The 24,539-nt window shown below is 42.9% G+C and overlaps 1 protein-coding gene across 1 annotated transcript in view; it reads right to left on the bottom strand.

Annotated features, from left to right (window-relative positions):
• Positions 1–20,145, bottom strand: part of LOC113597602 (zinc finger protein OZF-like) — a 41,403-nt gene extending 21,258 nt beyond the window's left edge. The window contains 6 exon segments of the mRNA XM_053210972.1: positions 4,862–5,796; positions 7,776–7,792; positions 14,078–14,081; positions 14,436–14,562; positions 15,402–16,093; positions 19,923–20,145. Of these exon segments, the coding sequence (XP_053066947.1) occupies positions 4,862–5,796; positions 7,776–7,792; positions 14,078–14,081; positions 14,436–14,562; positions 15,402–15,635 (1,317 nt within the window). The 5' untranslated portion in view covers positions 15,636–16,093; positions 19,923–20,145.
• Between the last annotated feature and the right edge of the window lie 4,394 nt (positions 20,146–24,539).

Here is a 24,539-nt window from a genome sequence, read left to right as displayed (position 1 = left end):
AGGTGTGGATTATAAAACTCTCTAACATATACATTCTTTAGAAGACTATTGAGTTAGTTTTCATTTAAATACTTTTGCAGTATTTCCAGGGGCATTTGATAGGCATGTGTATTCTCATTATATGAACCCTAAAGAAAGTGAAGCTAGTTATCAATATTCCAGTGGTTTTATTTATACTTTCAATAACCTTTAAGAGAATATCCATTAGTTACTATACACCATGAAATACAGGTTTCTCTAAAATACATTCATGTTAAAGATGAATTCCCCTGTAAGAAATGTTAATGAGATAAAGGTGTTTTGGATATATATTTTAAACATATATTAAATTTACAAGGTTTCACTGTTCTATATATTACATAGTGTTTCATAAGCTTTAAGCATTAGTCATAGCCTTTTGATGTTCATTTCATTTGAATAACTTAACATTTACTATGGTTAAAGTATCATTACTCATAAAATTCTTAAGTTTTCACTCAGAAATTAATACCCTGGGGACACCTGGGTGGCTCAGTCGGTTGAGTGTCCAACTTTGGCTCAGATCATGATCTATCTCATGGTTCATGAGTTCAGGCCCCGCGTTGGGCTCTGTGCTGACATTTCGGAGCCTGGAGCCTGCAGCCTGCTTTGGATTCTGTCTCCCTCTCTCTCTGCCCCTCCCCCGCTTATGCTCTGTCTCTGTCTCTCAAAAATAAATAAATGTTAAAAAAAAATTAATATTGTGATGATCCCACAGGATTGAATTTTGGATGAAAACGTTTTAAGATTTCTCTGAGGTATTTGCTGGTTTTAGTAATGTTTGACTCCTTGGTGAAATACAGTGGCCCACTGAGTATAATTTTAAGATCTCCCAGTATGAATTTCTGATTAGCGAAGATTCATCCTGTCTCAAGACCTTCCAAATTCATTACATTTGCCAACTTGTTTTCTACACACTTGATCTTAGCCAAAAGGCCGAGAAGCGATTGCCAAGTTCTTTTCTAATATGTACAACTGTGATATTTAATTATCAACAAAGGATGGATCTATTTAACATGAGGCACCTGGGTGGCTCAGTGGGTTAAAGCATCCGACTTTGACTCAGGTCATGATCTGGTGGTTCATGAGCTGAAGCCCTGCATCGGGCTCTGTGCTGACAGCTCAGAGCCTGGAGCCTGCTTCAGATTCTGTATCTCCCTCTTTCTCTCTGCCCCTCCCTTGCTTGTACAAAACTAACCCATGTAGCTTTAAAAAAGGGGGGATAGATCAAAACTTCCCACATTTATGCCAATGTTAGTTTTGACACGAGCAAAGCTTCCTTCAGTTTGTGAAACTAAGAAACCATCTTGCTACATGTATTTTTACCTGATTACATTTACAATGTGCATCCTCAGTTTTAAATGTCAGCAAGTCACTCAGGTGTATGAACGAGAATCCAATCCTATTATCAAATCATTCCATGTGTTTTTTTTTTCTTGCATTTTAAAAAACATACAGTGCTAAGGATAGACTTGGTGATCGTAATATTGACAACCAGCCATGTTGGCATGAAAGATTTCAGCATGGGCTCCCATGTTCACAAGCAAGTAAGTGACCAGTGGCACTTTCACTAAACACTCCACAGTTGGGAAGAAGCCCATTATAGGATAAAGTCATAGATCCATTTTGTTTATGGGGAATTTTGCTGCTTGTAAAATTTACAAGTCACTGGCTGCGGGGACCCTTCTTCTCAGGGACACGTCTGGAAGTCAGCTGAGTCCGCGGTCACACCCTTAACCGCAGCGCGGCTGAGCACCTACTGTTCGGGCTTTGGGACCCGCCTGACTCGGCCGCCGTGCGCTCCGGGCTGTACCTCCTGGTCCCTCAGCTTCCGCCTCCGCTTCTCGCCCGGGGAAGTTGCCCACAGACACCCCGAGTGCCAGCTAGAGTTCATCCCCCGAAGGCTGGAAGGCCTCTCCGCCCGGAGCAGTGGTTGCCCCAGCGCTCCGCTCCTGACCCGGAAGAGCTGGACTCCTGGGGTGGCGTGGGCCGCTCGGCCACCCCGTGTACTCCCCAAGCTCTCGGTGCGCGCAACGCCAACCCCGCTGCTGGTCCCGCGGAAGCAATTTGGGAGCAGGAGACTGAAAGGAGGCGTGCGGGACAATCAAGGGACTGCAAAGGGGCAGTGACAGTCCTTACGGTGCGAAGGCTTCGGCTTGTCGCTCCCTTTGGGCTTCCCAAGGTCTGGCCCACACCCTGGCTTCCCCAACCAGACAGGGCTGAGATGTGGGGAACGCATGAGCGGAGCAAGCAGGACCCGATGGAAATAGTGCTTCCGTCGCTGCAGGTAAGGGGCTCAAAATATTTTGGTTTTCACTAAAAATTAGCGAGAGTAGGAGGCTAAAGAAGGGCTGGAGGAAGGCACCTGAGCATGTATGTAAGTAAATAATCTTGCGTGCAGGGAATGCGGGGGCGGCCATCGTGGTGGGGGGAATCAGCCCTACACTTCCGTATTTGAGCTGTGCGAGCAAGCTGGGTGAATCTGGTTCTTGGGGGTTTTCCATAAAGTGGAAGTCTCTACACCGTCACAGAACCAAGGACCTACTTCCAAGCTGACATTAAACGGAAGTTGTTTAATGGTGACCAAAGGGGAAGATTCAGTAGGCGGACAGAAATCAGCCCCACGTTCTTACTGGGTCTTCCGGTAGTCCTCTTCGTGCCGCACGGTTTTCCTAACCGAAGAGAAAGTCAAGTCCCAGTGCTGTCCAGCCACACTTCGAATGAGCTCTGGGCCCCGGTGCAGCTGCAGCTGCACGGAGCTGGGGAGGCAATTCTCTGACCAGATGCGCTCATGTGGTGGCCCTTAGCTGCTGTTTTCCATCCCAGTAGCATTCCCTCCCTCACAGAAGCCTGACTCCCTCTGGGAACCCTCCCCCCTCTGCCTTTTTCTGAAAAGTCCAGCTAAATTGCTCACGAAACAGGCCAGCTTTCCTAATGTTCCAAGCTTCAGGCCTCAGGGCCTGCAGGGATGTTGGATGGGGGGCAGGTGCCCCAGCCCCGCATTCTCCCCGGGACCCAATCCACACTGGCTATCCTGGTCAGCCAAGTTCCCAATTCCCAGGAGGCTTCTGTGACTACCTGCAAGTTCTCCAGGATCCAAGTAGCCACTGAGGTGCACACCGGGCCGGGGGGGTGGGGGGGGTGGGGGGGGGCCTGGGGGGTGGTGGTGGCTGTGGATGTGCTCTCAGAGTGCCATTGTGAGACAGGGAGAGTCTGGATATGTGGACCCATCTCTAGCTCAGAAAGAGCTAGGGGAAGTGTCTTGAAAGTGAGAAGTGCTGCTAACTGTAGGAGCTTTTCCTCCAGATAAACATAATAATAATAAAGCCATATTAAAAATTTAGGCTAGTACAATAATGATAAATTGGTCAGGAACTTTAAAGTATGTATCTCTGAATGGCACTGAAGGTCCCTGCATCTTTGATATGGCTGTTGTGTCTGTTCCTCTCACAAACACATCCTTAAGGCACACAGGGTTGAGTGATTTCACTAACTTCATGCCTTGTTTAGCAGCAGACTGCAGACTTGAACTTCTGGGGGGTGGTAACAAATCACAGGATTTAACCATCATGATACACTGAAAAAGCTGGATGGTAATGTTCTTCCAGTAATCTAGATTTACATTTAGGTGTTTTCATAACTTGTTCTCATATTTTAGATTACTGGTATATTATTTATAATACTGGCTATGACCAGTTTCCATTTCCATTCTGTGCAAACATTTATTTTATATGCTAATAAAAATCAGGCATAAAGCTCTGAGATCTTAATAAACTTTAGATACTCTGATTGCAACATAGTACCATAGGAACCTGCCTCATGACTGAGTTGGACTTAATGACTGCAAGATTCACTTGATAATAGTATGAAAACAGAGAGTTCTCTGTTTTTATACTAGGAAGAAAACAGAGTGGCACCTGTCACCAAAGCATTGAACTATTTCATACAATGTCCCAAAGTATGGTAGATAAAATACCATTTACACCAAGGCTGCAGGCTACAAGGTTAAGGTACAAAAGTTAACTGCCTTCGGAGATACCAGAAATGAACAAGTGAATTGAAAATTAAAAACAAAACCCATTTACATTAGGACCAAAACAAAAGGTTCCATCACGGGCACTGTTAGGGCAATATGTGAAACGTCTGTGATGAAGACATAATGTCAATAATATATTTTCAACCACAGGTTCAAAGTCAGTAATAAAGTAACCTCATTAAGAAATCTAAAAGAACAGGGGTGCCTGGGTGGCTCAGTCAGTTGAGTATCCTGCTGAGGTCATGATCTCACAGTTCGTGAGTTTCAGCCTCGCATCGGGCTCTGTGCTGACAGCTTAGAGCCTGGAGTCTACCTCAGATTCTGTGTCTCCCTCTCTCTCTGCCCCCAACCCCATTCTGTATCTCTCAAAAATAAATAATAAATATTTTTAAAAACAAACAAAAAAAAAGAAATCCAAAACAATAAAAAGATTGTATAAACTTAAGGGGTTTCCACAGATGTCCCTGCTCCTTTGACACCCATCATCTCATGAATTTTAAAGCATTTTGACTTTTAATTTACCTGCAGAGTGTAACATTTGATTTGATTAACCTTCAAGAACTAGACTAAGTTCTCACTATTAGGAATTCTCTAATGCACAGTACATTGTGGAACCTGCTTAAGCAATGTACCACCTAATTATATTTGTAGGGTTTTTTCCAACATCAAATCTTTGGTGAATCCTGAGATCAAGTCATGGCATGATGGCCGTGCCACATTCTTTTGTAAAGTTTCTTCACAGTATTCATTCCCCTATGACTCCAAAGGTGAGAACATTTAATAAAAGTCTTAACACATCCTCTATACCTTCACTGTATGTATATTCTGATGTCTACTGAGGCTTGAATACTGCTTAAAGGATTTGCCACATTCATGACATTTGTAAGGTTTCTCTCCAGTATGAATTCTTTGGTGAACTGTAAGGCTTGAATTCTGACTAAAGGCCTTGCCACATACATTACATTTGTACGGTTTCTCTCCAGCATGAATTCTCTTGTGCTGTGTAAGGTTTGAACTCCCAGTGAAGGCCTTTCCACACTCATTACATTTGTAAGGTTTCTCTCCAGTATGAATTCTCTCATGACTCCAAAGGTGTGAACGGGTGGTAAAATCCTTACCACACTGATTACATTTGTAAGGTTTTTCTCCAGAATGGATTCTCTTATGTTGAGCAAGATTTGAACACTCAGAAAAGGCTTTGCCACACACATTGCATTTGTAAGGCTTCTCTCCAGTATGAATTCGTTCATGGCCCCAAAGGTGGGAACGTATCATAAAATGCTTACCACATACATTACATTTATATGGTTTCTCTCCAGTATGAATTCTCTGATGCCTTGTGAGGTTCGAGAACCTGTTAAAGGCTTTGCCACACTCATTACATTTGTAAGGTCTTTGCTCAGAATGAATTCTTTGATGATTAGCTAAGGTTGAACAATGGCTAAAAGCCTTCCCACACTCACTGCATTTGTAAGGTTTTTCTCTACTGGGGGTCTTCTCATATTGTGTCAGTAATGAAGGATGCATAAGAACCTTCCCATATTTATTAACAATGTTGGTTGTGACACCAGAAGCAATTCTTTGAGGTGGTGAAACTGAGGACGTTTTGGTAGACTTCTCAACTTGATTACTTTCACAAATTTCCTCTTGGGTTTGAAATCTCTGCAGTTCAGCCAGATGTGAATGAAAGCTTACTCCAAGCTTATTGCCCAAGCAGTTCATATACTTGTTTCCTGAATGGCCTACCATGTAGTTTAGTTCCTTGTTTGTCATATCATGTTTATAATATGGAGATGTACTTCTTCTTATGGAAACACTGTGCTTTACAGGGAAATTATTCCAGAATTTAGGATGTTGTTGGTCTTCTCTACAGGTGAGATTTTTATAATGGGATGTAGTTATTCCTTCATAATATTTTTCTTCATAAATCCACGGAGTCTCAAGTTTGTTCACATCTTGCTGGTCTTTCTTCAAATCAAAGTCATCAAAGTCATGACTTAGGTCTCTTTCAAAAGTCAACGTTTGCAGTAATTCTCCATTATTAATGTAGTCTTTTGGTGGTAATTCTTTGCCCACACATCTAGTAGCCTTATCTGTAAGATATAAATAATCGTAGGCGTCTTATTAACCAGAGTTGAAGATGGGTATTTACATTGAAACGTATTACACCAAAAGTAAAACTCATAACTGACAAGGGTTATCAGGTTTCTCAACCATGGCGTGCAAATGTATAAACACAGAAAAGACATAAAATTCTTCAGTAAAGAAAGGATGACTACATATGGTTTAAATTATTTTCAGGGAAACCTATGTTCAAAAGCTCTGTGGTCAAAAGTTCCAACTGCCCTGGGGCGCCTCGGTGACTCAGTCAGTAAGGTGGCCAACTTCAGCTCAGGTCACTATCTCATGGTTCGTGAGCTTGAGCCCTGTGTCAGGTTCTTTCCTGACAGCATGGAGCCTGAAGCCTGCTGGGGATTCTGTGTCTCCCTCTCTCTCTGCCCCTCCCCCACTTGTACTGTGTCTCTCTCAAAAATAAACATTAAAAAAAAAAAAGTTCCAACTACCCTGAAATAGAATTTTCCACAGGCACCCCAAAGTTTACAGAACCTCACAAGAGGGATAAAGGTGAATCATATTTGTAAAAAATATAAATATTAAAGCTAACTGAATACTTATTTTGTACACAATATTAAGACCACATTTTGAAGATAGTAAAATATTCTCCTGAAATACTTCTTCAAAAATATATCCATGCAAATGTTAATAATCAGTGCACTGAGGTTATGTACCGTAATATACATAAAAATTAAGTGTTAATCAAAATAAAAAATAATAAAGATTTTAGTAACCCAAGGCAAATCCAGCACTAATTAATAAGTATGTTCATTTATTAAAAATATATGGACTTCAGAATTCTAAAGAACTCACCATAAGAAAAAAAGAGGTTGTATTTTAGAAGCACATAATATCATCAATGGAAAACATGAATATTTTGAAATAGAAGTTCTGATAAATAAGTAATATTACAGAAATTAACAATGAGGAACTGTGACATCAAAATGGCAAGAAGGGAACTCCAAATGTACCTCTTTTTACAAAGCAGGAGATAAACTAGCAAAAATTGTCAGAATGAAATTTATAAGACTCTAGAAATTAGTCACAGGATTCTAGGCACCAGATACACTCTTAATCAAGAAAAAGGTATTTGTTTTAACTTGCTGTGACTCTGTGCTCCGCACCCCAGCTAGGAAATGGCCTTGAAGATGGGAGCCTTTAAAGAATTGTGACTAGTCATTTGTTTGTTTCAATCTGTCTGCTGGCTCCCTGAGGGACTGGCTTAAAGTGTCTACCCTTCTTTGGCCTACCTCACATCTCTATCTAGGTGGAAGTGATAACTAAGGGCCATTTGTCACAAACATTTAAAGGTAAATGTAGTAGCCACTGCCATCTAGGGAAAGGGATAACAATTGGGGCAAGTACTGGACAAACCAAAACCCTAAGAAAAACCTTGGGGAGTGAGGTGCAGTGGGGAATAAGGCTCTGAAGTCCCCCTACATATTCCAGGGACTCTAGAAGGATACAGGTATGTCCAGGACCAGGCTCATAAGAAAAGACTTGAGAAAACCCCAAGCTTTTACCTCCTGCTGACCACAAGATTCTGAGCAAGCAGAAGTGAAGGGAAGGCACCACTGTAAACTTCTGTACTGTGTGTTTCATGCACTCCCCAAGACACACACACTCATCTACAAAGTATGGAAAGTTGGTTTGTTTTGTGTTTGGTTCCAGCTGTTTCAGGAAATCTGTTGAATCACTAGCTGACCAATAAGTGAACCAAAGACTTCAGTGGCTACCTGTAGCAAAGAAAATATGCCACAGAAAATTTGTTGAAAGAAACAAACACACAGCAGCAATCACAAGAGACATAAAAAACCCTAGGAAGGGAGAATATTATGATTTCCAAAGTATCAGCATATTCATATTCATAATGTCCCGTTTTTTAAAATTTTGTTTGTTTCTGAGACAGAAAGAGACAGAGCATGAGTGGGGGAGGGGGAGAGAGAAAGGGAGACACAGAATCAGAAGCAGGCTCCAGGCTCTGAGCTGTCAGCACAGAGCCCAACGCAGGGCTCAAACTCACAAACCATGAGATCATGACATGAGCCAAAGTTGGTCACTCAACCAACTAAGCAACCCAGGTGCCCTAATAATGTCCCATTTTTTAATAAGAAGGTACAAAGGAGGCAACACAACAATAAAGTGCGACCCATACAGAAAAATAAATAACAAATCCTGACCCTAACGAAGCCCAAACTTTGGAATTATTAAACAAACACTTTAAATCAACTACTTAAGCTAAAGGAAATGGTGGGCAAAGAATTAAAAAGAAATCAGAAAAATTGTGTTTAAATAAACAGAGAATATCAATAAAGAGACAGAACATGGAAGATGAAACAAAACACCTTCTCAAGTTTAAATGTAAAATACTCAAAGTGTAAAATACACAAAATGAAAACTTCACAGAGAAGTTCAATAACAGATTTCATGAGGTAGAAATAAGATTCAGCAAACTAGTAGGGAAGTCATTTGAAATCACCTTGTCTGAGCAGCACAAGAATGAATACAAATGAACAGAGTCTAATAGTCCTACCAGACAACATCATGGGGAACAATATATGAACAATGAGAGTCCCACAAAGAAAGGGAAGGAGGCAAAGGAATATGGAGAAAATATGGTAGACAATTCTGTAACTGTTAAAAGACATGAATCTACAAATCTAAGTACTCAATGAACACACAATTAAGAAAAATTCAGAGAGACGTACACTGCAACAAGTCATGATCACTACGTGGAAAGACAAAGGTAAAAAGAGAATCTTGAAAGCAAGAAGTGAGAAGCGTCATGTAGAAAGCACACACAATAACTTTCAGAGCTGAATGTTCAGCCAAACCATGAAGCAAAAGACCATGGGATAACATATTTAAAGTGTTGACAAAGAAAACAAAAACAAAAACCTGGCAATCAATTCAATCTCCAGAAACCCTGTCCTTTGAAAATAAGGGAGAAATTAAGACTTACTAGAGAAACAAAAGGTGAGGAAGTTCCTTATAACTAAAATAACACTACAAGGAATAAACAATGGCACTTCTTAGTTTATTCTGAGGCAAACATTACTCTGATTCCAAACCAGACAAAGATATCACAAGAAAACTACAGAACAATACCCTTATTAATAAAGATGTAAAAGTCTTCAGCAAAATGCCAGCCAACTAAATAGAAAGCATATTAAAATCACACAACATAAGTAAAAGGGACTTATTCCAAGAATTCAGTGGTAGAAAGTTCAACATATAAACATCTGTCAACGTTACAATCCACATTAATAGTAGGAAGACAAAAAGAAAAACAAAACCTAATGATCTCATTGTATGCAAAATATCTGAAAAATTCTAGAACTCTTAAATGACAAAACACTCAGCATACTCAGAAGTGACCTTCCTCAACCTTTAAAGATTATTTATGAAAAACTACAGCTAATATCCTCTAAGAAACAGTAAAAAACTTCCCCCTGAGATAAGAAATAAGACATGAATATCCACTTTCACTGCTGGTATCTAACACTATTCTGCAAGTTCTAACCAAAGCAATAAAACAAGAAAAAAGGAAAACAAGCATAGATAATAGAAGAGAAAAAGGAAAATTATCTCTGTGTGAAAATGACACAGATAAATAAATATATATAATATACATATATGTAAATATATAAAATATATCTGTTCTATAGATTTTCTTTTTCTATTTTGTCTGGACTCTTCACAGCCCTTTGCAGTTCTGTATGTTTTGAGTCATGTTATGCACTTTCTTTAAAAAAATTTTTTTTTACATTTGTTTACTTTTGAAAGAGCAGGACCAGAGGAGGGCCAGAAAGAGAGAGGGAGAAAGAGGATCCAAAGTGGGCTCCACACTGACATACCCCCCAACACACATACAACCTGCTAATGTTTAAAAAGATGTCAGGAAAGTTGCAGGATATGGTACCAAAATTCACTTGTGTTTTACACACTATAATGAACAATCTGAAAAGGAAATTTTAAACATGGTATCAAGTATAAAGTACCATCCAAAGAATAAAATACTGTGAAATAAATTTTAACCAAGGATGTGAAAGACCTATAGGCTGAAAACTGTAAAATGCTGCTCAGAGAAATTAAACACATAAATAAAGAGAAAGACAATACATAATTATGGATTGGAAGATTTCATATTTTTCAAGATGGCAATATGAGGGCCCTGGGTAGCTCAGTCAGTTAAATGACCTTGTTCTCAGCTCAGGTCTTGATCTCAGGGTCGTGGGTTCAAGCCTGTATGGGTCTCCACACCGGGCATGAAGCCTACTTAAAAAAAAAAAAAAAAAGGCAATATTGACCAAAGTGATCTGGAGACCCTACATAGACATGTCAAAACTCCAAAAACCATTTTTAAATAAGTGCAAAACATGGGGCGCTTGGGCGGCTCAGTCGGTTAAGCGTCCGACTTCAGCTCAGGTCATGATCTCGCTGTTTGTGAATTTGAGCCCCACGTTGGACTCGCTGCTGTCAATGTGGAGCCTGTTTTGGATCCTCTTCCCCCTCCCCTCCCCCTGGCCCCTCCCCTGCTCCTGCTCTCTCTCAAAAAAAAAACAAACATTAAAAAAATTTTAAATACATACAGAATTGCAAAGGGCTGTGAAGAGTCCAGACAAAATAGAAAAAGAAAATCTACAAACAGATTAAACAGAGACAGAATGCAGACTGTTGTTTCAGGGACTGGGGACAGAGGAAATTGGGGAAAAACTGCTTAATGGGTAAACTGGAGTGATGGAAATGTGCAACTAGGCAAACATGGTAGTTGAACAACCTGTAAATATGCAAACTGCTCACTTGAAAATGGCTAACTTTATGTTATGTGAATTCTACTTTAATTAGAAATTCTTTTTAAACTAGCTAACAACTGAAGTTATTAATTTCACAATAGATTAAAAAATTTGAAACTAAGTCTATTTATATAATGTAAAAATAATAGTGTCTCCTAGGCTAGCTTCCTCTCATACTCTGCAGTTCTATCACTGGATCTATCTATCGCCATGAAACGTACATGAGGTGAGGGATGCTACCACCAAATGTATTAAAAAACATATAATTATCATGAATGAATAAAAATAACATGCACTTGCCCAAAATTAATAAATCCTGACTTCACAAAATTATCAGGAGACTATAGACAACCTTAAGGGTCATATGACCAAAACAACAAGGAATAACTTCTAATGAAGGTGGTATTACCAGTAGCAGTTAAGGGCAGAAACAATATTTGCCAGTTCCAAAGATCAATGGAAGAGGTTGGCTGTGCAGAGGTACCAACAATACAGGAAACAATAATGGTGGCAGAACAACAGGACAGCGGTATGTGGGTCAACAAGAACAACGTGAGCCTTAGAGTTCAGGTTAAATAGAAGATGAGAAACAAAATAGTAATCATGGGTTAACTGAAAAATGGAATTTCCAGAACCTTAAAAATTTTGTAGAGATCTATGCCATAAGTAACAGTGATGAAGAAGTACATGAAAGAAATTGGTCATGTTGCTATAAAGTAAAATTAGATATTTAACTATTAGTTCAGTATACTCAGAGTTACACGGTGGATCTATAAACTGAGATGACTAAAATAAAACATTTGAACTGAAATTAAAAAATATATCAAATTTATATAAAACCCAACAAGTTATCTTTAGACAAATTAAAACATACTATAGAAAAGGATGATATCTTATATAACTGTTTATGGACGAAATTTTTATAATTCTGGAATTAACAGTCATTTCATAACAAAACTATATTCTCAAGATATCCAATATTCCCAATTTTAAAATCCAAATTCACTCAAAAGAGAAAAGTATTTATTATTTTAATGTTTATTGATTTATTTTGAAAGAGAGAGAGAGAGAGCTTGAGGAGAGGAGGGGCAGATAAAGAGAGTGAGAGAGAATTCTAGGCAGGCTCCATACTGTCAGTGCAGAGCCCAATGTAGGGCTTGATCTAGGGAACTGTGGGATCACGACCTGAGTTGAAACCAAGAGTCAGAAGCTTAACCAAGTGGGCCACCCAGGAGCCCCAAGAAAAGCATTTATTAATAATGTGTTATAATATCAAGCAAAACTCATGCAGAAAGGGTAACTATGATTTTACTCACCCCATTTTAGAGGTTATATAGGTTTGGGAAAAGGCGTGCTGCTCACCCATAACCCTTAACGCTCAGGAAGGAAATCTTGTAAAATGTATGAGACAACATTCATTCACTGATTAAACAGTCCCACAAATTGCAGGTATAAGACTAACAACACTAACTTGAGGAGGAACAAGGGCATACACATGGAATGAATACTGTTGTATGAATATTAGTTTAGTCAACAGTCTCAAAGACGGGTTTCTGAAGGCAGACAAAGATCTCACTAGAATAATTTCCTGTATTTCTTCACGCCAAATCAAAGGGGGATGACCCTTAGTGTACTCGATCCCTATTACCACTGTGCCCTTGAGAGACACTTTTGTGACACTCCAAAAACCAGAAGTCCTGGAGCCCTAAGCCAGGCTCTCATGCTACACTCGATGCCAGCATCCTGGAACATGCTGACCACTCTACTCAGGTGCTTTGGGGGCACAACTCCACTTAGCAGAATGGTGCTTTGACATCTAAATATAAGTGTTCTGCATCTAGAATGTTCTTTTTACCACTAAAACTTTGTATGGAAGAGTTCACCACACAAGTCGTCCAGTACATAATGGGTAGGTTATCACAACAGAAAATACGAGGATAAAAGTTCAGACGCTAAGGAAGTGTATTTCACAACCCAGAAAGTTTCAGAGGCAAAACCACACAAACTTAGGAGACTATGAAATCAGGGAGAGCCAAGGTTTTCCCACACTCCCAGACTAAGGAAGACCTGCAAGACAGAGACAAAGAAGATAAGAGACTAAGGAAAGGGGTTATACTTTGTGGGATGTTGAAACAGGACCTGGGATCTACCTACAGACTCCTGGCTGATGGCCCAAAGCCTGAAATACGGTCCCCACGAAGGACTGGGGATCAAACAAAGGTCCCCCCAGCTGACCGCCCCCCGCCACACACTGTCTTTACAGCATTGCTGAGTAACAATCTTGAAACAATCACTCCATTCCCAGTACACATGCCCCTACAGCGTGAAAGTGGAAATGAAGAAATGGCAGAGGCATGGAGCAGGCAGAGGGCTTGGGACAGCCCATGCACCTGCCTCTGGCCCAAGATGCAAAGAGTGTTCCCATCATGACAGGTCACTCAAGCACATGAAACAGGATACAAGCTGGAGAAGGCCCACAGTCAGGACGAAGGGGGCCTCACCTAAGATCTGTGTGACTGACTAGAGAAGGAGATGCAACAAAGGAAGACGCCCCTTACAAACAGCCCTCCATGTGCTCCCCAAGGTCGAACCAGTAAGGACTCCTGGGGGCAGAGAAGGGCATGCCTGGGTCGTGACAAAGACTTTGCCCTTGTCGCTGCCAGGAGCTGCACTACCACTGAGGAGGGCAGGAGACATGCACACACCAAGAAGAGGGTGAAGGAGGAGAATAACACCCTCCTTTGAGACCCCACAAGAGATCAACTCTTCTTTTCCAAACACCTCTCCCACCCGGGGAGAATGTCCCAAACAACATTTCAGGGAGTCAATTCCCCTCTGCCATCTGACCCTCACTTGCCTTCACATCTTTCATACCTTCCCACCCACCTGGGTTTTGCCGCTAGTTTCACCCCACTCCTGGCCGTGCAAGGCTCTTCCTTCCTCCACAGTGGAGATGGTATTCAGCTCAGAAAGAGGGTCTTGCTGACATGGAAACCGGTAGATGATGTCCTGCAGCTTTTCCATAAACTAATCCCAGTCCCTGGACAGCTGAGACCAAGGACATTCAACATAGGCGGGTTGTGAATAGCATTTCACAGACTTGTTCAGTGACCGACCTACATCTTCCAAATGCTTGAATGTTTGACAAATGCAGATATCCAGCTCTCTTCCTAGAACTACTGAATCAAGAGTACAGGAGTAAAACCAGGCAATCCGATGTTTTAAAGTTTTGACATAAAGTCCTGTGTCTCCTCAACTTCTAGCGCCACCACTAACCTGCATGTAGTGAGCACATCATCGGAAGAAAGGGGGCACTTCAAATCCAGACACCTCATTGTGAAGCTTTTCATTTTTGGATCAACAGGGCTTCACTCTCAGTCAAACAGGGCAGGGACTCTCAAGCGCCTCCCGAAAGAAACACAAAGATAGCCTAGAGCATTTCCCAACCTCTGCAGGGAAACTATCCTCACCCAGGGAGACCAGGGTCCTGTAGTTCTCCAACATCACGTCCCTGTACAAGGCCCTCTGAGCGGGGTCCAGGCACTCCCACTCCTCCTGAGAGAACTCTATGGCCACATCCCTGAATGTCAACAGTTCCTGAAATGAAAGCACATTTCACCAAGAGGCCATCAGGAGAGTACTTCTTTCAGAAAAATGAGAGGAGCAGAGAGGTATAAGAGTTAATTATAAATGAGTAATTGGATAAGACACATCATTTTGAGCAAGTCATAAATCCCTGATTTTGCTTTGTTACACTTTCCACCAGAGAATTTCCATCAGCTAAACTACAAAGAATTTTACAATATTGTGCCAGATAAAATTCAAAAATGAAAAACGTCAACAAATGGTAGACTATATGCAAGTTCTAGACAGTATGTTGTATACACCATATAACACTTAATTTCTCCACGACTTAGAGCACGAGTAGTGTCTTCAGGGATGACCAAGTCCAAAGTAGCATCAATGAAAAGTGAAACGAAAAAATGCGAAGCTGATGACAATAGAATCTATTCAAAGTTTCAAACACTTCTCATATGGTACATATCACCCTACTTGTAGAAGAACATAGCATCCAATTAAATTAGTCGTGGTTTCCATCTTACACAGGACCCAACTCACACACACACGCTAAGGAACATGCATCAATCAGGTAATAAGTGGCAGAGCCTGTCCCTAAACAAGTGGTCAGGCTTTAGCATGGAACCCATAGGGCCTCACAGGAATGTAATGGACACACGGTAAAAGTCTGTTGACAGAGAGCTTCCTAATGGAGAAAATATGAAACAAGTTAATGGCTGAAACTTAAACCTGGATAAAGATAAATATATTTGTCTGCAACAGGCGCATGTGCACAGACAGTATTCATACTGCTGTTACCTCATTTAGGTGATGGTGTAGAAAAAAATTTAAGGCCATGGAAAACATGTCAGACATACCTTCAAAGTTAAAATAAATATGAAACTTATTTCTGAAATGACACGGTGTTTTATACACACCACAGGCTCCTGCTCACATACGTGTGCACCTACAACACACACACTGAAAAAAAACGAAGTCAAATTAACGGTTTTTAAGTAACATCTTTTTATAGGTAAATCTTCATTCTCTATATCATTTTTACTCATGTGCATTTCAGCATGTCTGGTAAAATAAACACGTATGAATTGCATTACAGGTAAATAAAATTGTAATGTTAAGCCTGCTTACAAAAACAACACTGGGAAGAAAAAAAAATCTAAGTAATCACACTCCCAAAGTCTGGCTCGAACCTCCAGATCAAGAGTCACTTGATCTACCTACTGAGTCAATCAGGCAGCCTCTTGCAAAAAAATATTCAAAAATAGTAACAAGCGACTCAATCTCCATTAAATACACATACAGTTGAAGTATGAGCTGGAATCTGCATGGAGATAGAGGGGCTCAGATAAGGTCCTGGGGTGAACGTGAGCAAGCATGTCAGGAGGGACGCTTCAGAGTGAGATGAGCATGGCCCAGTGGTAGTGCAGGACACAGAGGACAGAACAAGGAACCCAGATACGACTTTACCTGAGAAAGAGTCATTCTTGACACCTGGACTTGCCGCCTTTGCGCTTCTGTCCCAGGCAAGATGGGTCTCGAGACGTCAAACCTGAGTGTCAAATATATGCTGTTTAATGCTTAGAGTCAACTTACCCCTTTCTGTGCCACAACCACAGACAGGTAGACCTCCCCATGTGGGAGACGGCCCTCTGCTGCCCACTGCCAAAGAGGGGTTCAGCACAGTAAACTGCTACACAGAGACCTCTTTCTGCAGAACGCACTCCCCTCCTGGTGAGGCACACACACAAGCTGCAGCAGGGGGGATCTGGGCTGCACTAACCCTCCCCTTGGAGTCACAGGCTCCCCCAATAACACCCCATGTCAAGGACAGCCCGCCTCACCTCTCTCCCTGTCTCTAGATCCGGGGCTGGTTCGTTCCTCATTAATGGATGAGCTAAGGCCCTGGGGCCCAATGCTGGATACAAATTAGAATCACCTGGGGCATTTTCAACACCACTGAGTCTGTTCCCCATCATCCCAAACACAAGAAGGGGAATTCCTGGTGACTGGGCATAAGAGGTAACTACAAAATGCCTCAGCAATCCAATGCAAAGTCAGGGTCGAGAACCACTCAGAGGGCACCAGCCCAGCACACCTCCCACCTGAGGCTCTGCTCTCTCCTGGGCCCCGGTCCCCTGTACCCAGACAGTGGAAGAGGAAGGAGCAGAGAGACCCATGCGGAGTAGGCATTACAGGCCAGAGCCGGGGTAGGGACGAGGCTAGGATGTGACAGGGCAGTGTCAGAGATGGCCCCAAAAGAAAGTGATATCAAGACAAAGACTTGAGGATCACCATGTGCATTTGAGGAGTCACAGAATTCTAGGCAGAGGGACCACCCTTGGGAAAGCCCTGAGGCAGTGCTGACCCTGGCCCCAGGAAGAGCAGACCTTTGAGTGCCTCTATCCCAGCGAGGGAGGAAGAGGGAGGAAGAGACAAGCCGGGTATTAGGTCACAGAAGTAGATCAGGAATGGCCAGCCGGCCATTGTCTTCAGACAGTGTTCACCCCCATCCCAAGTGAATTTTGGAAACCATGTAGTGTTTTACCCATATTAATGTATTTTCTTTTAATCTATTTCTTTTTTTTAACGTTTATTTTTAGGGAGAAAGCGTGCATGCACACATGCAGAAGTGGGGGGGGGAGGGGAGAGAGAGAAAGAGAGAGAAAGAGAAAAAAATCCCAAGTAGGCTCTGTACTGGCATTGCACGAACCGTGAGATCATGACCTGAGCCAAAACTGTTAACCAACTGAGCTACCCAGGTGTCCGCCCCACCCCTTTTTTTATTCTGTCTTAAGTAAAAACACACACAATTAATGTAATATGCTCTGGAATTTGAAAACATGCCAAGATGGTCACCTAAGCCCCAGGAAGGATGACACTACTCTTAACTGAGAAGTGGAGGACTGCAGGGAACATAATTGGGGGAGTTTAGGAGCTCATGTTTGGACATCATAAGGTGGAGATGCCTGTTAGACGTCCCAGCAGACGTGTCAAGGAGCTGGACAACACAATCTGGAGTTCAGGGAGGAGGTCTGAGATAAGACTGTGAAATTGGGACCCCGCGAGGTATTTAGAGCCATAAGATATAGTGACACAGAAAGTGACTTGGTGCAGGTTGAGAAGAAAAATGTCCAAGACTATGTTATGGGGCCCCCTTTCAATTAGAGAGCAGGGAGTAGAGGAAAAATGGGCAGAAGAAATGGGGAAGTGAACAGCAAGAAGAAAACTGAAACAGAGACACACAGATGACAGGTAAGATTTGTCAATAGAGGGATGTCCTGAAAGCCATTAAATAAAAGTCTGTAGGGGCGCCTGGGTGGCGCAGTCGGTTAAGCATCCGACTTCGGCTCAGGTCATGATCTCACGGTCTGTGAGTTCGAGCCCCGCGTCGGGCTCTGGGCTGATGGCTCAGAGCCTGCAGCCTGTTTCCGATTCTGTGTCTCCCCCTCTCTTTGCCCCTCCCCCGTTCATGCTCTGTCTCTCTGTCCCAAAAATAAATAAAAACGTTGAAAAAAAATTTTAAAAAAAAGTCTGTAAAGGAGTCACCACTGTTCAACATGTTGCTGATCAGACAGATGAAGACAATGAATTAACCAGTAGATTTAGAAAATTGGAGGGCATTACTGCCTCTGACAAGGAGAAAGAAATGGTAGATGGGAAAGCTGGGTTGGATGAGGACTGAGCCAGAATATACACAAGCGTTTTGTGTTTTGCATAGAAGGGCTCTTTGGGTCTTTTGACTACTGTGAATAACGCAGCTATGAACATAGATGTACAAAATACCTGTTTGGGTCCCTGCTTTCAATTTCTTTGGCGGATTATATGGTAATACTATGTTTAATTTTCTTTTTTTTTTTTTTTTTTTAGCGTTTATTTATTTTTGAGACAGAGAGAGACAAAGCATGAACGGGGGAGGGTCAGAGAGAGGGAGACACAGAATCCGAAACAGGCTCCAGGCTCTGAGCTGTTAGCACAGAGCCCGACGCGGGGCACGAACTCACGGACCGCGAGATCACGACCTGGGCCAAAGTCGGCCGCTTAACCGTCTGAGCCACCCAGGCGCCCCACTATGTTTAATTTTCTAAATTTATAATGAAAATAATTATAAAATTATTTTATACAGGAGCTGTATAAACAGGAGTTCTGTAATTCTCTTTCCCATCGGTTCAATTCAAACAGGCAAATTTCAAGTTAAAAACCTTATGAAGACACAGGCCACTGGATCACAACTTAATCACCCATATCCCATCAACCACCACTCATCCAGACCTGGGTTCCCCCTTTTTTCTCCCTGCGAAGCACTGTATTTCTATCAATCTGTTCATGTCTCCCTCTTTCCTGATTCTCTCCGCTGTTTTTCCTGTGTTTCCCCATCTCCTCCCTTGCTTTCTCCCCTTTCCTCTCTTCCTTTCCCTACACCTGCACTTTCCGGGGAACTCTTCACACCTATTTCACCTTGTCCTACTCTTTCCCCCCAGTCTTTCTGACTGTTCCACTCGCCATACGTTTCTGCCTCTCTCTGCCCCCACGGGTGTCCCCTCTGCTCTCCCTGTTCCAATCCCGCTTTCCGGCTACACCCCCTCCGCCCGGCTCACTGGCACCGCCATCGGATCTCGCACCGCTGTTTCTCTCCCCGCTGTCATCCCACCCTCTCCTGCTGTCTGTGTCTCTGCCTCGCCCGCCCGCAACCTTTTGCTCCTTCCCGCTCTGCGTTTGAAGCGCCTGGCTCTTGTGGCCCCACTTCTGCTTGTGCTCGCTATTTTGCTCCCCTTGTCCTGGGGCGCCTTTCTTTTCTCCACATTTCGCTCTTTTCTCCGCCTGCCACTCTCCCGAGTTATTGCGTCCGCTCCCACGGTCCCTCTGTGTCGACCCTCATCTTCCCTCCTTCATTCTCTCTCTCTCGCTCCTCATCCCTGGCCTCCCTGCCGCAGTCACCGCTTCCACAAGGCCCCTCAGCCTCGCGTGCGAGACGTGACCCGCGCTCTCCCGTCCTCGGTCCCGCTCCTGAAAGCCCCCGCTCAACAGCGCGCTCTTCCCGGGCATCCGTCCTCCCACCACATGCGGGGCTGCACGGGGGATTCCTAGGAGGCGGCGGGGTCTGCGCCACCCCAGGGCCAGACTCCGAGCCCCGATGGGCCCAGACCCGCCAGGCTGCGGGCACAGGCGCCGAGCGCTCCCATCCACCCCGCACGCCCATCTCCCGAGACTCACGCGGCGCGGGGGACACGGGTGCCCAGGGACACAAGGCGGCAGGCAGCCTCTGAAGGCCTAGGGCCCCGAGCACCACAGGCGGGGACCGACTCCGAAAGATCCGAACCGAAACCAACTGGGACCCCCGAGCCGGCAGCAGGGTTCGGTGTGTCCGCGACGCCACTTACCGCGGTGGGAGGCGCGGGGGAGGCGACGCTAACGTGCGTTGAGACCCCCCCCCCCCCCCAGACGCTGGGCGTGTGCGACTGTGGACTGGAGACGCTCACGTACAAAACGGAAAGCTCAAAACGCAGAGACGGATTTGACGTCCGCTCCCGGCAGCCGCTTCCGGCCGGTGAAACGCAGCGCGTGCGCACAGGAGGAACGTGGGTGGAAGACTGGATGTAGAGAGACGGCTTCCGGTACTGTTCGAGCGAGGCCGTCCCGGATGCGCACTGCTTGGGCGGGGCTTGGGTGGAGCGCTTCTGGCTCGGGTCGGCTCGCGCTCTCAGGTCTGGCCTGGCCGCGGTCCACGGGACGGGATGGGGCGCTTTGCGGGAGCGCTTTCGGTAATAGGAAGAAGTGGATACGTCCGTAGACGCCACGATGCCGGGAGAGCGGGCCCGGGCGGAACGTGGGCCAAGAGTTTACGGAAGTTGGCGAGCCCAAGGCCGCCCGGACTGGGGCCAGAGGACGAGGCCACGACCGCCGGGCTGGGTCTGGGTTGAACGTGAACGTAGAGATCGACTTCAGCCAGCCCGTACAGCTGTGAGCTGGACCCTGGGGACGAGGCCAGGACTCAAGGACCTGCCCGAGTGTGGCCCGATCACCTCTGGGCCCCAGGGCCGGGACGTGTCTTTGTTTGGAATTTCCAACGCTGTCCATTTCTGGCCCGTCCTGTGGTACAGGATGGCGTCTTGCCTATTTACGTTGGTGTTTTCAATAGTTTGAGGTAGAGCTTCGAGTTAGCATTCAGCTGTCAATGCTAATACGGTTACGTTTTATCTAGGTGAAAATGGCTTTCCTCAAAAAGTGTTTTGACAAGAAACAAGTTTTGGCAAGGATGTGGAGAGAAAGGAACCCTCCTGCACTGTTGGCAGGAATGCAACCTGGTGTAGGCACTGTGGAAGACCCTAGTATGGAGGTTCCTCAAAAAGTTAAAAGTAGAACTACTTTCCTACCAGAAATGGAACTACTTGGTAAATATGAAAGAATACAAAAACACTTATTTGAAAGGACATACGCACCCCTATGTATATTGCAGTATTATTTACAGTAGCCAAATTATGGAAGCAGAGAAGTTTCCATGATAAATGAATGGATAAAGATGTGGTACATATACAAGGGACTATTACTCAGCCGTAAAATAGTGAAATTTTGGCATGTGCAACATTGGATGGACCTAGAGAGTATAATGCTGAGTGAAAAGTCAGAGAAAGACAAATACCATATGATTTCACTCATATGTGGAACTTAAGAAACGAAATAGATGAATAAAGGAGGAAAAGAGAGGTAACCCCAAAAATGGACTTTATAGGAAACAAACTGAAACTTACCAGAGGGGAGGTGGATCGGGGATGGGATAAATAAAGGATAGGAATTAAGAGCACATTTATCATGATGAGCACTAAGTTTTATAATTGTTGAATCACTATATTGTATACCTGCAACTAGTTTAACACAGAATGTTTACTACTTTGGAATTAAGAACCTAATTGAAGAAAACCTCTTTTCCCGAAGAGGTAGAGATGCAAATCCTGGGAGAGGGGAGTACTGCCCGGTCTGGGACCAGGTTCTACCTGGGGAGTGATGTGGGGCCATGGCTGGATCCACAAATGTCTCCTGCATTAGACTTTAAGCAGTTTAACTAAGCAAGGAGTGCCCCTGTGTGTGCAGGGGATGCATACTGAAATGTGAAATACAGTACTCTGCTTATGTGAAATGTGCTTTTACCAATATTTTTCAGAACGTCACTTCCATCTCTATCTACATTCACTACGTGCTCAATCCCTCAATCCTGTGCTCATTTCCAGAGATGTTCATAGGCCCAAGACCTGGGATGTAGGAGATGGGGGCTAAGACTATTGCTAAATAAATAAATAAATAAATAAATAAATAAATAAATAAAATGAAGATCTGAATTGTATTTTATATTTGTCACCGTGTTCCACACTAAGGTGACTAATAAGCCCAAGTAACTTGAGGTAAATCTTTGTGACATAATTTATTTCTCAGTAATTTCTTTTAACTTTATTTATTTTGACAGAGGGAGAGTGCACATGTGCACACAAGTGGGGAGGGCAGAGAGAGGGGAAGAGAGAGAATCCCAATCAGGCTCCTTGGTCGATCTCCCAACCATGACATCATGACCTGAGCTGAAATCAAGAGTAGGGCGCTTAATTTCTAAATATAACTTCAAATTCACTTTACATTTTTTAAAGGTGATTTTTTTTTTTTTTGAGAAACTTAAGACTTGAGTACATCAAATTTCTGGGGGGAAAAAATCAAAATCCACAATAGAAAAAGTTAATACTGTCTAGGCCATAGCAGAACCCAACGCATATATTAATTGAAAATTTCTAAACATTTCATAATTGAGTTTTTGATACAAAATGACCTATTAAATTTACTCTTATCCAAAGTAACTAATCATAAAAAATTGTTTCTTTTGTTTCTTTTCTATTTCTAAATGTTCTGTAAGGTGTATATTACAATCCCGCTCAAGTACATATTCCTTTTTTTTTTCAATATATGTAATTTATTGTCAAATTGGTTTCCATACAACACCCAGTGCTCATCCCAAAAGGTGCCCTCCTCAATACCCATCACCCACCCTCCCCTCCCTCCCACCCCCCATCAACCCTCAGTTTGTTCTCAGTTTTTAAGAGTTTCTTATGCTTTGGCTCTCTCCCACTCTAACCTCTTTTTTTTTTTTTTCCTCCCCCTCCCCCATGGGTTTCTGTTAAGTTTCTCAGGATCCACATAACAGTGAAAACATATGGTATCTGTCTTTCTCTGTATGGCTTATTTCACTTAGCATCACACTCTCCAGTTCCATCCATGTTGCTACAAAGGGCCATATTTCATTCTTTCTCATTGCCACATAGTACTCCATTGTGTATATAAACCACAATTTCTTTATCCATTCATCAGTTGATGGACATTTAGGCTCTTTCCATAATTTGGCTATTGTTGAGAGTGCTGCTATAAACATTGCGGTACAAGTGCCCCTATGCATCAGTACTCCTGTATCCCTTGGGTAAATTCCTAGCAGTGCTATTGCTGGGTCATAGGGTAGGTCTATTTTTAATTTTTTGAGGAACCTCCACACTGTTTTCCAGAGTGGCTGCACCAATTTGCATTCCCACCAACAGTGCAAGAGGGTTCCCGTTTCTCCACATCCTCTCCAGCATCTATAGTCTCCTGATTTGTTCATTTTGGCCACTCTGACTGGCGTGAGGTGATATCTGAGTGTGGTTTTGATTTGTATTTCCCTGATGAGGAGCGACGTTGAGCACCTTTTCAAGTGCCTGTTGGCCATCCAGATGTCTTCTTTAGAGAAGTGTCTATTCATGTTTTCTGCCCATTTCTTCACTGGGTTATTTGTTTTTCGGGTGTGGAGTTTGGTGAACTCTATAGATTTTGGATACTAGCCCTTTGTCCGATATGCCATTTGCAAATATCTTTTCCCATTCCGTTGGTTGCCTTTTAGTTTTGTTGGTTGTTTCCTTTGCTGTGCAGAAGCTTTTTATCTTCATAAGGTCCCAGTAGTTCATTTTTGCTTTTAATTCCCTTGCCTTTGGGGATATGTCAAGTAAGAAATTGCTACAGCTGAGGTCAGAGAGGTCTTTTCCTTCTTTCTCCTCTAGGGTTTTGATGGTTTACTGTCTCACATTCAGGTCCTTTATCCTTTTTGAGTTTATTTTTGTGAATGGTGTGAGAAAGTGGTCTAGTTTCAACCTTCTGCATGTTGCTGTCCAGTTCTCCCAGCACCATTTGTTAAAGAGACTGTCTTTTTTCCATTGGATGTTCTTTCCTGCTTTGTCATACGTTTGTGGGTCTAGTTTTGGGGTTTCTATTCTATTCCATTGGTCTATGTGTCTGTTTTTGTGCCAAGGTACATATTCTTTAGAAAACTGGATTTACTGTCATTTAACGAATACCTTTGCAATATTTCCAGGGCCATTTAATAGGCATGTGAATTCTCATCATATGAACTCTATGGAAAGTGAAGCTAAATTATCAACTTTCCAAAAGTCTCATTTATACCTTCAGTAATCTTTAATACAATATCCATGAGTTAATACCCACCATAAAATATGTTTCTATAAAATCTATACATGTTAAAGATGAATTCTCCACTAAGAATATTTGAAGACAGGGGCGCTTGGGTGGCTTGGTCGGTTGAGCGTCTGACTTCGGCTCAGGTCATGATGTCACGGTCTGTGGGTTCGAGCCCCGCGTCAGGCTCTGTGCTGACAGCTCAGAGCCTGGAGCCTGTTTCGGATTCTGTGTCTCCCTCTCTCTCTGCCCCTCCCCTGTTCATGCTCTGTTTCTCTCTGTCTCAAAAATAAATAAACGTTAAATAAAAAAAAAAAAGAATATTTGAAGACATAAAGGCATTTTGGATACAAAACTTTTTATATTAAGTTTGTAAGGTTTCATTACCATATAAATTATGTGGCATTTTATAAGCTTTAAGCATTGCTTATAGCCTTGTGATGTTCATTACATTTGAATTACTTCACATTTACTAAGGTTTGAGTATCATTACTTGTAAAATTTTCAAGTTTTTATTTAAAAGT

This window comes from Acinonyx jubatus, chromosome E2 (genome assembly GCF_027475565.1).
Source record: "Acinonyx jubatus isolate Ajub_Pintada_27869175 chromosome E2, VMU_Ajub_asm_v1.0, whole genome shotgun sequence".
Taxonomy (NCBI): Eukaryota; Metazoa; Chordata; class Mammalia; order Carnivora; family Felidae; genus Acinonyx; species Acinonyx jubatus.
The sequence above is the reverse complement of the archived record's forward strand: the minus strand, read 5'-3'. Positions and strand labels throughout refer to the sequence as shown.